This window comes from Ctenopharyngodon idella, chromosome 13 (assembly GCF_019924925.1).
Source record: "Ctenopharyngodon idella isolate HZGC_01 chromosome 13, HZGC01, whole genome shotgun sequence".
NCBI lineage: Eukaryota > Metazoa > Chordata > Actinopteri > Cypriniformes > Xenocyprididae > Ctenopharyngodon > Ctenopharyngodon idella.
In genome coordinates this window covers 1,564,213-1,578,702 of record NC_067232.1, presented here as the reverse complement: position 1 = coordinate 1,578,702, position 14,490 = coordinate 1,564,213, and the positions used below count along the sequence as shown (strand labels likewise).

The window sequence follows — 14,490 nt, the reverse complement described above, 5'->3', positions numbered from 1 at the left end:
TAAATATGGTGTTTCAGGCAATAGAGGGTATGCACGTGATGTCAACGTCGGCCGTTGTGACCGCGGTTACGCTCACTGAGTGGCAAAAAGACTGAGTGGCTGAATTGGTTTTCAGTGCAAATGCTACATAAAACACATCCAAAATGGGAAAGAGCTTTGCGATTGACTGTACAAATAGATTTGACAAGAAATCTAAGGTATATTTTTACAGACTGCTGAAAGCTACTGAAAAAAAGAAGCAAATGGATCACTGCAAATCACAGAAACAACTGGGCTCCAGGCAGAGAAACGTGGATTTGCGGTTATCATTATGTGTCAAAATGGTGGATTTTGGGGTAAAATCATACCCTATATATTGTATTGTTATATATTGTATTGACAACTCATCAATTAAATATTTACCATCTTATATTCAGCATAATTGGGTGTTTTTAAACAACTCTCTCAGAGCTCCATCCAAGGATAACACTACCTATTATGAGATCAATCAATCCTACCACCACAGGAAATCATTAAAAACAACTTACCTGTGATGGATGATGACCTCTCAGTCCCTTGTTTCTTGGAAATATCCCGGACGAGCCCCCAGCTGTTATTGTATATATTGATTGTAATTATATATATCAACACAGGCAGATTTGCTTTATGTATTTCCCCGGCGTCGAAATCAGGCACATATAAATGTCAGGAAACACGATTTCTGGCTGCATGTCAATATCCATGGATTAGGTTTCTTTGACATGTTATAAGGAACACTTTTGAGCCCAACCTTTAGTGTAATCTCTTGTTTTACTCACAGTTTCCCCTATTAAATCCAGTCAAGCAGCAGGCTCTTTTGCCACTCAGTCCGCCGGGAAAGTGACGTCTATGCATACCCTCTATTCATGTTATCGATCTGATTATATGTTTTTGTATTATATAAATTGTAGATGGATATCTCTTCTCAAAAGAATACAAGAAATGAATCAGTCATTGTGTCAGCTGTTCCCATGACTGATACGAGAACTGAATCACACTAATTAACAAACAGTTTACAGAGCAATAATCAGTACAAACAAAGATCACATAGGTATGATATTTTATAAGCAAATATTGCTTTAGAGAATAATAGAATCCAAGGAAACTTTCACCACAAGAACTGTAATGTTGATGCAGGTGTAAATGCACCACTGACATTCTAAAAATTCATTGTTATTTGTACTTGGAAAACAGATCTTGTTGCAATTCTGTTCATCTGATAATGGCAATCATGAGAACCTGTCAATAGCATATTTTAAATGCTTTGTACACCTACGTCATTTTCTGAAAACTATCAGGGAGTTATTTGAATCTGGTGACTAGTTCAAAGAGGGTGAGCTGGCACATGCTTGTCTCGTGAATATTAATCTGATTATGTAAAAAAGAAACTGTGATCTTTGCAGTTTCGAAAATAGTTTGTGATGCACTTATCCAGACAAATCATTCACAAGTCAAAACTAACATGTAAACGAAAATGATTAGATTACAAATGTTTAAATAACATTCAAAGAGCAATTTTAATCCACATAAAGCTATATAATTCTATACCATATCAGTGGATGTATAGCAGGGATATATTTGTTTTGTGGTTTCACTAGGACAGGTAGCAAGCCACAGAACAGCGATAAATTGGACCGAGTGTCAACAGATTGTGCATGTTGGCATTTTCCACTGGTGAATGATAACAACCACAAATTATGCTCAACAAAACAATTAAAAAAAAAAAAAAAAAACCTGCACCTTCAGATTATAAAAAAAAAACCCTTCTTGACAACTAAACAAGCTTCCTCTTGCATACAAAGACAAATTGCCCATCGCAAAAAGTACAAAAAGTATAAATGTCCCTACGGAATGATGCATTTCAAGCAAGGCACGTGTTTTTGAGAATGTATGTGCATGATCAGTGTGAGTTGACCAAAAAAAATCTGTTGAACGGACAAGAAAAATGTGGAAACTGTTGTAAACGTTTTAGAAAAAGATGCTGCCAGGAAATAGGTTTTCAATTTACTGCCAATCATTTCATCATGTCGCATAGTTGCTAATCAGGATGTCTAAGAAAGAAATGAGGAAATTATGCTCTGCATATTTTTCAAGGGGAGTTTTCCCGCAATGTCCTTTTACATTAATGTAAATGTGCTGCAGTGCAGTCAGCTGCAATCTAATCTTAGATCGATCTTTAAAAAAACGACTGCTCATTAGATACAGGGGACCAAGAATGAACAGTTTTGAGGGTTAAACTTTATTTTAGTGCCGTAGTTACATTGTAATTACTCAAATAAGTACTGAGTACTATTAATTTACTACATGTACTTACTATAGAGTTACAGTTAGGGTTAGGGTTTTTTGTTTAGGGTTAGTAATTATGCATAATTTGTACCGTAAAATAAAGTGTTACCGTTTTGACTTCTCTGAGACATTTTTGCAATGACTCTTAACCAGCCGCTCTCAAGATGATTTTAGTGGAGGTACTGTAGTATTCTGTGTTCATTTTGAAAAATTTTGTATCATTTAAAACCTATAACAAGCTTATTTCTGTGACACGTTTTGCTTTACAAAGTGTACTAGTACTATATTTCTCATAATAAATGACACCTGGTTTCTAATATATCTTTTTAAGTGTGCATTAAGAACAAAATACTTCCTGGAGCCACTGTATCCACTTATACATTTTCCAGCAGCCGGTGTTTCAATAAGAAAACAAAACAGGTTTTTCAAGACAAGAAAATTGTGGTATTGTTGTAGCGCATGCCCTTAAAAATATTGTAGTTTAAGTGTAGACAAGCACAAAGAAAAAGACAGACAACACAAGTAGACAAAAACACTGGCAAACAAACATGTCAACACTGTCGCACTTCAGGTCTCAACATTCTGTCAAGCATCACTACAAATGAATGGTTTTAAACATGATAAATCGACTCATTTTAACACTGTTTTTAGCATGCCATTTCTAGATCTAGTTGACAACTATGTCTCCTAAGGGTGCTGCGATAGTCAAGACTTACATAATTTCTTTCTAAGCTGTCTCTATTTGTATAGTGACATATTTTCCGCTCAAGTTACTATTATGGAGGGAAATGCGAGAACATGTTCTATTTGTGGTGTTGTTTTCTCATTGTCTGGAAATGAGAAAAGCAATCCCAAGTGCCAACTTTAGATGAACCTGCAGACAGCCAGTGAGTAAGTTTAAGTCCACTTAAACCACAAGAAGTTCTGTCCAACAAAACTGTATTGTCTAGCAATAACACATTACACAAGAACAATTGTTTCTTTCAGACTACAATGAGATTAAAGGGTTAGTTCACCCAAAAATGAAATTTCTGTCATTAATTACTCACCCTCATGTTGTTCCAAACCCGTAAGACTTTCGTTCATCTTTGGAACACAAATTAAGATATTTTTGATGAAATCCGAGAGTTTTTTTTTTTTATCCTCAATAGAAAGCAATGAAATTACCAATATATCCTCCAACCAATACACCCATATAGGTCGTTTGTCACTTTCCTGAAATACGACCCATTGGAGCGTTTGCTAAAGTTCCGCCCCTATCGACAACAGGACACTTTCATTTTAATGCATGAAATACGACCCATAGAAGTGTTTACTAAAGTTGCGCCCCTATCGACAACAGGACACTTTCATTTTAATGCATGAAATACGACCCATTGGAGCGTTTGCTAAAGTTGCGCCCCTATCGACAACAGGACACTTTCATTTTAATGCATGAAATATGACCCATTGGAGCGTTTGCTAAAGTTGCGCCCCTATCGACAACAGGACACTTTCATTTTAATGCATGAAATACGACCCATTGGAGCGTTTGCTAAAGTTGCGCCCCTATCAACAACAGGACACTTTCATTTTAATGCATGAAATACGACCCATAGAAGTGTTTACTAAAGTTGCGCCCCTATCGACAACAGGACACTTTCATTTTAATGCATGAAATACGACCCATTGGAGCGTTTGCTAAAGTTGCGCACCTATCGACAACAGGACACTTTCATTTTAATGCATGAAATATGACCCATTGGAGCGTTTGCTAAAGTTGCGCCCCTATCAACAACAGGACACTTTCATTTTAATGCATGAAATACGACCCATAGAAGTGTTTACTAAAGTTGCGCCCCTATCGACAACAGGACACTTTCATTTTAATGCATGAAATACGACCCATTGGAGCGTTTGCTAAAGTTGCGCACCTATCGACAGCAGGACACTTTCATTTTCATGCATGAAATACGACCTATAGAAACGTTTGCTAAAGTTGCGCCCCTATCGACAACAGGACACTTTCATTTTCATGCATTGTTCCCCTTTTATCTGCATCATATTTCGGGTTTCGCGTAACTCAATTGGTAGAGCATTGCAATATATAACAATATGCAGTCGTGATCATGCGATCGTGGGTTCGATCCCAGGGAACGCATGTGCTCATAAAGTGTATATGCACTATAAATCACTAGGTTTAGGTTTAGGGTTGGGGTTGGGGTTGGGGTAGGTGTAGTCGTTATTAAAAAAAAGATTTTTGCTAAATGGAAATAGGACAAATAGCGGGTAAGGGACCGTGTAAAAAGTCCACACGTTGCATTTAAATGAACACGCATTTTGATTGATAATGATGATCATACGTCATTTCATGACGAAAGACGCAACACAACACTGTCATTGTTTTCACGCCAGCTAGAGGGCGCATGACTTTAAAACGTCAATAGGTTGTAAAAAGGTGCTTGAAAAACGACCTATAGGGTCATTTTTTGGAGGAGGACAGTCTCGAAATTACCACATTCAAGGTACAGAAAAGTAGTTATTATTTTTGTTTTGTTTTTGCGCACAAAAAGTATTCTCGCCGCTTCATAACATTAAAGGGTTAGTTCACCCAAAAATTTAAATTCTGTCATTAATTACTCACCCTCATGCCGTTCCAAACCTGTAAGACCTTCGTTCATCTTCACAACACAAATTAAGATATTTTTGATAAAATCCTCCACTGGCCTCCACTGCCAGATAATTAACACTTTCAATGCCCAGAAAGCTACTAAAGACATATTTAAAACAGTTCATGTGACTACAGTGGTTCAACCTTAATGGTATGAAGCGACGAGAATACTATTTGTGCGGCAAAAACCCCCCAAAATAACGGCTTTATGACAATATCTAGTGATTAGCGATTTCAAAACACTGCTTCATGAAGCTTTACGAATCTTTTGTTTTGAATCAGTGGTTCGAAGCGTGTATCAAACTGCCAAAGTAGTGTTGTCACAATACCAAAATTTTGACTTCGATACGATACCCAACTTAAATATCACGATACCGATACTTAAACGATACTATGGCAAAAACCTAAAACAGCAGGAAAAGTAAATAAATAACATATGACAGAACACTTTGTTGTTGTTTTTATTAATAAACAAAAAGCTTCTTCTCATTTTGCTGTCTGCTGAGACAGAGAGGGAATGTGAACTGTTTAAACTAAAAATAAAAATATAAATGAATTTGTCAGCTGCTGAACTACATGTTTTAAAAAATAAAATGAATAACTATTAGTTCACAATAGAAAGATTTTTGTCAACAGAACGTGGATATGTGAAAACCATAATTTTTATTTATTTATTTATTTTTTTGTCCTATTTTCTCTTGGACTTATTTTCTGGACAGTTCTTTGGTCATTTTCAGGTTCTTAGCCTGGAAAACAAAAGTGTCAATGTGCTCCTCAGTCAGTCTAATGCGTCTAGGACTGCAGATAAAGCCTGATGTGCTAAACACACGTTCTGATCAAGACAGATAAACTCAGCTACTGCTTTGTTTAATCTTTTTGTATCTTTTGAGTCTGTCATATCTGTGGTGTGCTTGAAAAACAGCTGGAAGGGAGGGCTGCCTCATCTGCGTGGTGGCTGGTTCTGTTGGCATCGGTTTGTTTGGCTGTGGGGGTGGGGGAGATGGATAAATTATGCTAATGTTTTAACACTTTTATAATTTACTTTCTTAGTTTGATAGCACAGACCTTCACCAAGGAGATGTAATGAGTCTTTTGTGTTCAGTCTTCTTTAGCACACCAGTGTGCAGGCTGATAATTCTGGATTTGAACTTTATTGCCATGAAGTTACAGACTTAGATACTTTTAATGTTTATCATTTTCATGCTCGATAAAATTGTAAATTATTTGCTGTTATGCTTTTTTCCTGTTTTTTTTTTTTATACATGTAGGTGTTTTTGACAATGAGTAAGATTATTGTAAATAATTACAGCAATGTTAATAAAGCATAAATTGGTTTAAAATAACTGTATATACCCTTCACATATTTATGTATTTTTAAATTAATTTTATTTTTGCAACCAGATACACTCAATAATACACCTCTTTGCAGAGGTCTGCTTGCACGAGTAAAATAAATAAATAACACTCATTTAATGTTTGAGAGCATAAACATAATGCTGGTATCACATTCACTAACCTGTCGCTCTTTAAATTCTTTGTACAAATCGGGATGTTTGTCGGCAAGATGCTTTGCCAAGTTGGATGTGTTGGCTCCCTTCACTTGCGTTATTTTGTAACATCTTTTGCAGACGGGATTTGTGGTGTCCGTGGGCTTGCCCAGACTGTTGGCAGTGTAAGCAAAATAATGCCATATTTTTACCTCTCGTTTCGTCACCATAAAAGCTGTTGCGCAGTTGAGAGGAATAAACACGCACTCAATGTTCCTTAGAAGCAGTGTGGTGCACTTCATACTAATAAAATGAAGAACCGGACAGTTTTTAAAAGCAGGGTATCGCGATACTTTTCTAATACCGGTATATCGTGCAACACTATGCCAAAGTCACATGATTTCAGTAAACAAGGCTTCGTTGCATCATAAGTGTTTCAAAATTTCAGTGGTTTACCACTGGGGGACGTGTACGCTCCAAACCACTGATTCGAAACAAAAGATTCATAAAGCTTTGAAGCTTCATGAAACAGTGTTTTGAAATCACCCATCACTAGATATTGTTGAATAAAGTCGTTATTTTTTTTTTTTTTTTTTTGGGTGCACAAAAAGTATTCTTGTCGCTTCATAACATTAAGGTAGTCACATGAACTGTTTTAAATATGTCTTTAGTAGCTTTCTGGGCATCTGAAAGTGTTAATTATCTTGCTGGCAATGGAGGCCTCACTGAGCCATCGGATTTTATCAAAAATATCTTAATTTGTGTTCTGAAGATGAACGAAGGTCTTACGGGTGTGGAACGACATGAGGGCGAGTAATTAATGACTGAATTTTCATTTTTGGGTGAACTAACCCTTTAAGGTTGAACCTCTGTAGTCATGTTGACTATCTTATCAATGTTTTTACTACTTTTCTAGACCTTAAATGTGGTAATTTCGTTGCTTTCTATTGAGGATTAAAAAACAAACAAACTCTGATTTCATCAAAAATATCTTAATTTGTGTTCCGAAGATGAACAAAGGTCTTACGGGTGTGGAACGACATGAGGGTGAGTAATTAATTACAGAATTTTCATTTTTGGGTGAACTAACCCTTTAAATCGAGAACAAAATGAGACGCTTGCTTATGTCTCACGCTTCTTACATTTTTCTTCTGAGAAAAATAACCCAGTAATCTCACACGAGAACACCCAAAAATGAAAACTCTGTCATAATTTGCTAACAACTTTGGACCCCATTGACTTTCAAAAAAAACAAAAACACTTTCAGTTTTCTGAATTATTTCATCTCTTCAATAATGTCTCAAACTATGCTCAGATTTGTTGCGATGCCAAAGTCTGCTATGAAAAGTTAGCAGATTCCAAAAGCAAATTCCATTAGCAAATTATGAGCTCAGTATGCATTCCAAATTAATGTTGCCTATTAATACACTTGTGTCTGATATTAGAATTTTACCAACTATGTTGATACTTAAATAAGCTATGTCTTGGAAAGTGTCTAAAGCTATATATGAAAAAGCAACATCTGAGCAAGACTAGTGTGATGTATAAAACTGATCAATGGTCATGTGAAAAGCATTTTTTTACTTTATTTTTATACACTTCTGAGGGCAAAAGTAAATAATTGCCAGTTCGGGTCCTTTTTAAATCTCAGCAAACATTATACATATTGTATACACGCAATTGTGTGTTTTGCGTGGTTGGTAAACATGCTACTGCCTGTCATTTTTTTAAAGCCAATTTAAGGTCGACTACAATACTACTCAGAGTAATTATCAGCGATATTTATACTCAAAGGTTTTGGCATCTGTCTTCAGAACAGGAAGAACCTGTCCAACCTAACATTCCAAACAGGAAGACGGTTGAATAGAAATCACAGAGCTAAGAAGCTATGATTTCATTCAAGTGCAGGGAAACGGCATGTAGGCATCACAAAGCACTTGTGTGAAACAAACTGTTCGTTTAGTTTGCTAAGGGCCGAATACTTGGCTAAACTTTCTCTGGATTACATTCTTCTCCACTTAGGAGCTATCCAGCAAACCATCATCCTATTGACATAAATCTGAGGAGACACAGGTAAGACAAAGTGAATGAAGCAAATTTTGGGTCAAACATAATGGTCACTTAAGGGCAATATTTGTCTATATAATGAAAGTCAGTGGGGTCCAATACTGTTTTGGACTCCATTGACTTTCATTGCAAGGACAAAAGTAAATCACTGCAAGTTCTGGTTCTTTTTAAGTCTCAGCAAACATTATATATATATATTGGTAATATATTAAACAAAATCCCACATGATTGTGTTAAACTGTTTACATCATGATTAAAGATGAATAGTATGTAACAATGTGCTTGTAGTGAATGATTATCAGTCGTTGTCAGTGTCGGATTAGTGAGTTGTCAATGAGACAAAAACAAATTTCTTGAGTCAAGTAATTGCTTCCACAGCTTTGTTCATGCACATATTTAAAGGCCTGACAATGTTTAGAGCTTATGCATCACACATAAATGATCACAATTTTATTAAATCCATCACTGGTTTTGAGTTGTTGTTTTTTTTTAACATGAGATTAAAGATGTATTTTGGTGGCGCTAAGTTAAATTTCCATGCTTTCCAAACATGACTTAAGAAATAAGGACAAAACTAAAAATCAAAGAGGAAGGAAATATGAGAAGCAGTGTCTCAAGGGCTGTCAACAAAAAGAGATTTAATATTGCTGTCAAGCTGCCTTCTCGTGCGCGGATAAGCATCGTGTGCGTCAGACATGTTTAGATAAGATAGTCCGTAACATATCATGGTACACAGAGTGCATGAGATGATCTTGACAGATCAAGAACGTCTCAAACTTGACTAAGATATTAATCTGTTTACTTGAAATAGGAACACAGATCTTAGGCTAGTGGAAGGTTTGATATAATGATAAAAGAAGAACATTAGATTGATCATATGTTAGTATTGTTTAACTGTTTATGCTTAGCAAAGTTAACAGGTTAAGGATGAGCTGATAAAGTTTGTAGGTTTTTATTGCATAATTTACTCTGTGCAAGAGTAATCTGTATTTGGTCAAATTAATTAGAATGACAATAAGGTAATGAATAAAGGATACTGTACATCAAGTTTAATTAAGACTAATTGTAATAAATAAATAGGGCTATTATAATGTCATCATTTAAGGCATAAAAAATAAAATATTTATATAATATATTTTAATAAAATATAATGAAATGTAAGTAGAATATTTTTTTTGTCTCATGTTTGGACACACTAAATTTGTTCATCATTAATTTAATAATCTCTTAATCTTAAACTTACATTTTTAAAACTAGCTTCAAAGACATTCAGGCCCGGTTTCACAGACAGGGTTTAGATTAAGCCAGGATTAAGCCTTAGTTCAATTAGGACATTTAAGTAGCTTTTATAAAGATGCCTTAGAGGAGGGGGAAAAAACACTGATATATTTTAAGATATACCAGTTAAAACAACTCAAACATGCATTTTAGTCTGGGACTAGCTTAAGCCTTGTCTGTGAAACCGAGGGAAAATGTGTCTACTTAAGAATTTCTTAGCAAAAATATTATTTTGGATTATTTAGAACAGAGAGTGAAGGAAAAGCAGCCATCAAGCGTCCAGCATACATGTGAACTCCTTAAATACTGTTATTAGTACATAATTCCCATACTTGTGTGATTTCATAGCTTTGATGACTTTAATAAATTGCGGAATATAATAATAATAAAGAAAAGGTGTGTTCGAACTTTTGACTGGTAGTGTATCTGGATAAAATTTTATCTTTTAGAACAGAAACTGTTCTTATGGTATTATGGTAGCATGTTATCAATATGCTGATACTGTATTTCCAGGTCAGCATGATGGAACGGGACAGCCTGCAGGAGAGGAGCTCAGAACCGGGAGATGAGATGACAGAGGAGAGATTCCTCAAAGACCTCTACCTCTTTATGAAACAGAGAGACACACCAATTGAGAGAATACCTCATCTAGGCTTCAAACAGAGTGAGTGAGAGAGACAAGTAGTGAACATATGTCTAAAACAAGCTTATTTCAGAGTATTAAAATCGACATTTTCTTTTCTTTTCAGTCGATATGTTCCTAATGTACAAGACGGTAAAGGAGCTAGGAGGCTATCAACAGGTAAAATGACAATTTTAAAAAAAAATGACTCCATCTTAGACTTTCTTTAGAATTTCACTATTGTCATTGCATGACAGAAAAGTGATTGATTGTTTCCGGGGTTCTTTTGCAAAAACCGCAATAGCTATTTAATTATTTTTTTGCTTACTATCAGCATCTTTCTTTGTATTTTTTTTGTTTTGTTTTTTTAAATAACTGATTGCATACTTCGAATGGTATTAATAACTTCAGATTATTCCCAAGAAAAATGTTTTGTTGACTTTCATGTGCCAGCTATAAATATACACACCCTGTGTGTGTGATCTCCAGGTTACTACGCAGCAGTTGTGGAAGAAAGTTTACAACATACTTGGCGGAAACCCACGCAGCACCAGTGCAGCCACCTGCACTCGCAGACACTATGAAAAGTAAGTGCGTGTAACCTTAGGCCCAATTCACATTGCAAAGACAGACAATTTGTCGAATTTGATTGACTAATGATGAACATTTGTCACTCTTGGAATGTCTGAGAAGTGATGTGCTATTATCTGGTGACTGTTGGCGTTGGTCTGCGCCTGTCAGTGAAGTGTGAATTGACCTTTAAACAGCAGCTGCTTACAGTTTGGTAACTTTAGTGTAGGGTCCAATTCTCACTATTGACTAGTTGCTTATTAGCTTGCATATTGACTGTTTATTAATACTTATAAAGCACATATTAATTCCTTATTCTGCATGACCTTATTCTACATTCCTTAGTCCTACCCAATACCTAACTTAACAACTACTGTACCTTACTAACTATTAATAAGCAGTAATTAGGAGTTTATTGAGGCAAAAGTCATAGTTAATTGTTAGTTAAGAGTGAGAGTTGGACCCAAATCTAAAGTGTGACCTACATTTTTATGTAGTAAAAATGTATTATTAATAATATAATTGTTTTAAAAAAAACTTTCCTCTTTTTGTCCAACCAGACTACTTCTTCCTTATGAGTGTCACCAAAGTGGATACAGGGACGATATTGTCTTCAGGACGCCTCGATCACAAAAGCGCTTCCATTCCAGCAGTTACGACTTTGAGCATGAATACCCCAGGAACGGCAAACGGGTAGATTTCCGACACCTCCCGGCATTCCCTCAGGTATGACATGTTAAAAACTTAATATATTAAAGGATTAGTTCACTTTCAAATGAAAAGTACCCCAAGCTTTACTCACCCTAAAGCCATTCTAGGTGTATATGACTTTCTTCTTTCTGATTAACACAGTCGGAGATATATTAATAAATATCCTGACGCATCCGAACTTTATAATGGCAGTGAACGGGATCGAATATGAGCTGAAGAAAGTGCCTCCATCCACATCCATCAATCATAAACGTACTCCACACAGCTCTGGGGGGTTAATAAAGGCTGTCTGAAGTGAAGCGATACATTTGTGTAAAAATAAATAAATCCATATTTAACAAGTTATGAAGTAAAATATCTAGCTTCCGCCAGACCGCCTTCCGTATTCAACTCAAGAAGAAAGTGTAAAACTCTCGCAGTTCAAAAAGCTTACGCTACGTCCTACGCCTTCCCTATTCAACTTATGCAAAAAGCTTAACTGACGCGATGCCAGTTCCATTTTTTTTCGTAATTTCAATACGGAAGGGGGTCTGGCGGAAGCTAGATATTTTACATCATAACTATATGGATTTTTTTTTTTTTACACAAACGCATCGCTTCGCTTTAGAAGGCCTTTAATAGCCGTGTGGAGTATGTTTATGATGGATGGATGTGGATGGAGACACTTTGTTCATCTCTTACTCATTGATCCCACTCACTGCCATTTTAAAGCTCGATGCGTCAGGATTTTTTATTAATATATCTCCAATTGTGTTCTTCAGAAAGAAGAAAGTCATATACACCTAGGATGGCTTGAGGGTGAGTAAAGCTTGGGGTAATTTTCATTTGAAAGTGAACTAATCCTTTAAACATTTTTAACACAACAACATTCTAGAAATGGAAACGACAAGGTTTTATGAGAGTGTTGAATTAATGAAATGCTACTCTTTTTTATTTTTCCTCTAAAGACCTCGCCGAACATGTTTACTGAGCATCAGAGACCGGTTTTTAACATGCCTTTGAACGTCGCTTCATACTTCCCACACGGCAGTACACCTCTACCCAGTTATATCGCACTTCGAGAATCTGCACTGCCCCACCTAAGCCTCAACCCTTCTCAAGACGTTCCCCGAACACCTGCCTCGTACTTGGGCACGTCCTCTGTGGAGGTTCAGAGCAAACAGCCACTAGATAGGCTACGCTACCTGGCAAAAGAGTACAAGTCATCAACCGGTTTGGAGGAACCTCTCAACCTCAGTAGGAAAGAAAACAGTCTTGAGACGCTGAGTGACACGCCATCATCTTTCGCCCCACCTCCCTCTAAGAAGCCCAAATTCCTCAACAAAGCCTCACCTCTTTACCCTCCAAGGGGTTTGACGACCGAAGAAGGTGCAGAACAAGGGGAAACAGTGGATGAAACTTCCTCAGGAGAAGGAAGTACAGGGACTGTCCGAGCAGGACCGAGCCCAGTGATGGCTGATGTCATTGATCTCACGTCCAGTGCCAATCCAGTCCCACGTAGAGCAAGTCCTCCTTCAGTCAATCTATTCAATCGTAGACTAAACTACTCCGAAGCACTCTCTATGAAAGCACAGGAACGCGACCAATACGTAGACTGGTGGAAGGAAGAGTCTCCTGGTGCACCTACGCCTAAGTTAGGAGGGATCTTAAACCAAAGCAATGCCCATGGACACCCACCCGTAGATCCCAATGGCAAAATGGAAATTCAGATTCCTCTAAAGCTTCTACAGGAGCTCATTAGGAGAGGACTGGTTTCCAACCAGGCATTGTCGGGAAACGGGCCTGTTTCTCAAAGCCCAACCAAAGCTGAAGCACAACCCGCGCACAAGTTATCCATGCGATCACATTCAGAAACATCCGAGAGTTCCACCACATGTGAGGAGCCAGCCAATTTGAGTCTGAAGAGCCCTTTCAGGAACCTTTCTGATATGATCCCTCGAGATAACGGTATAAAGAAGCTCCAGATGTTTCATGTAAACAGCTATCTCAAGCACTCTCTGGACAGGGATATACACAAGCCCTTTCAACCTAAACAGGCACAAGTTCCTATGACAAACAACCATGAAAGCATGAACGTCAGACCCCCCAGTTTCAGTGAAGACACTCCACTCTCTTTGATCATGAAGCATGGAAGAAAGTCAGAGAAAGTGATGGCAACATCTAACAATGGAGCAAAGGAAATCTCAACTTCTCCACCTTTGACATCAGACCACCTCAAATTCCTTCTGGCACACCTGCCCTATAGACTGGATAGTGGGCAGACATTTTAAGAATTTGAAAAGTTTTTGACCTTGGTCAATGCCGTAATCTTGCCAGATCAGACTCTCTTATTGCATCACTCAAGGATTTCTGAAAAGATGAACTGAAAAGAGAAATGTTGAGGATGGACATGACAGATGCTTTTTAGCGATTAAACCTTTTGCATAAAATGTATATAAACATAAAAAGGGACAACTCAGGGAAAAAAGTTTGTGTTTAGTCTGTAAATACTCTTAATTTGTATGCAATGGTACATTTTTGTTAACTTTTTAGCAAGACTCTATGAAGAAACACTGATACCTTGGCAGCAAAGCATAGAACTTTTTTGTAATTATTGTTTATATTTTATTTTTAAAATGGATAAATAACCTTGATTTGTTTCTGTCATATTACTTCACAATTCTTCTTATTTCTTTAATGGCAAAAAGAGATTTAATAAATGTTTTTTTAGAATAATTCTAATAGTTTTTTACTGTGCACAATAACATAAAATTTGCTCCCAAATGAAGAACAGAATATCACTATATAAAATAAAAAAAAGT

General features: G+C 36.6%; 1 protein-coding gene across 1 annotated transcript; it reads left to right on the top strand.

The window, feature by feature from the left end:
* Positions 1 to 108: 108 nt before the first annotated feature.
* Positions 109 to 14,404, top strand: LOC127524498 (uncharacterized). The gene is made up of 6 exons (XM_051916028.1): positions 109 to 8,514; positions 10,300 to 10,450; positions 10,536 to 10,588; positions 10,898 to 10,995; positions 11,539 to 11,704; positions 12,637 to 14,404. The coding sequence occupies exons 2-6, from the start codon at positions 10,306 to 10,308 to the stop codon at positions 13,957 to 13,959; spliced, it is 1,785 nt and encodes a 594-aa protein (XP_051771988.1). The 5' UTR covers positions 109 to 8,514; positions 10,300 to 10,305; the 3' UTR covers positions 13,960 to 14,404.
* The last annotated feature ends 86 nt before the right edge of the window (positions 14,405 to 14,490 follow it).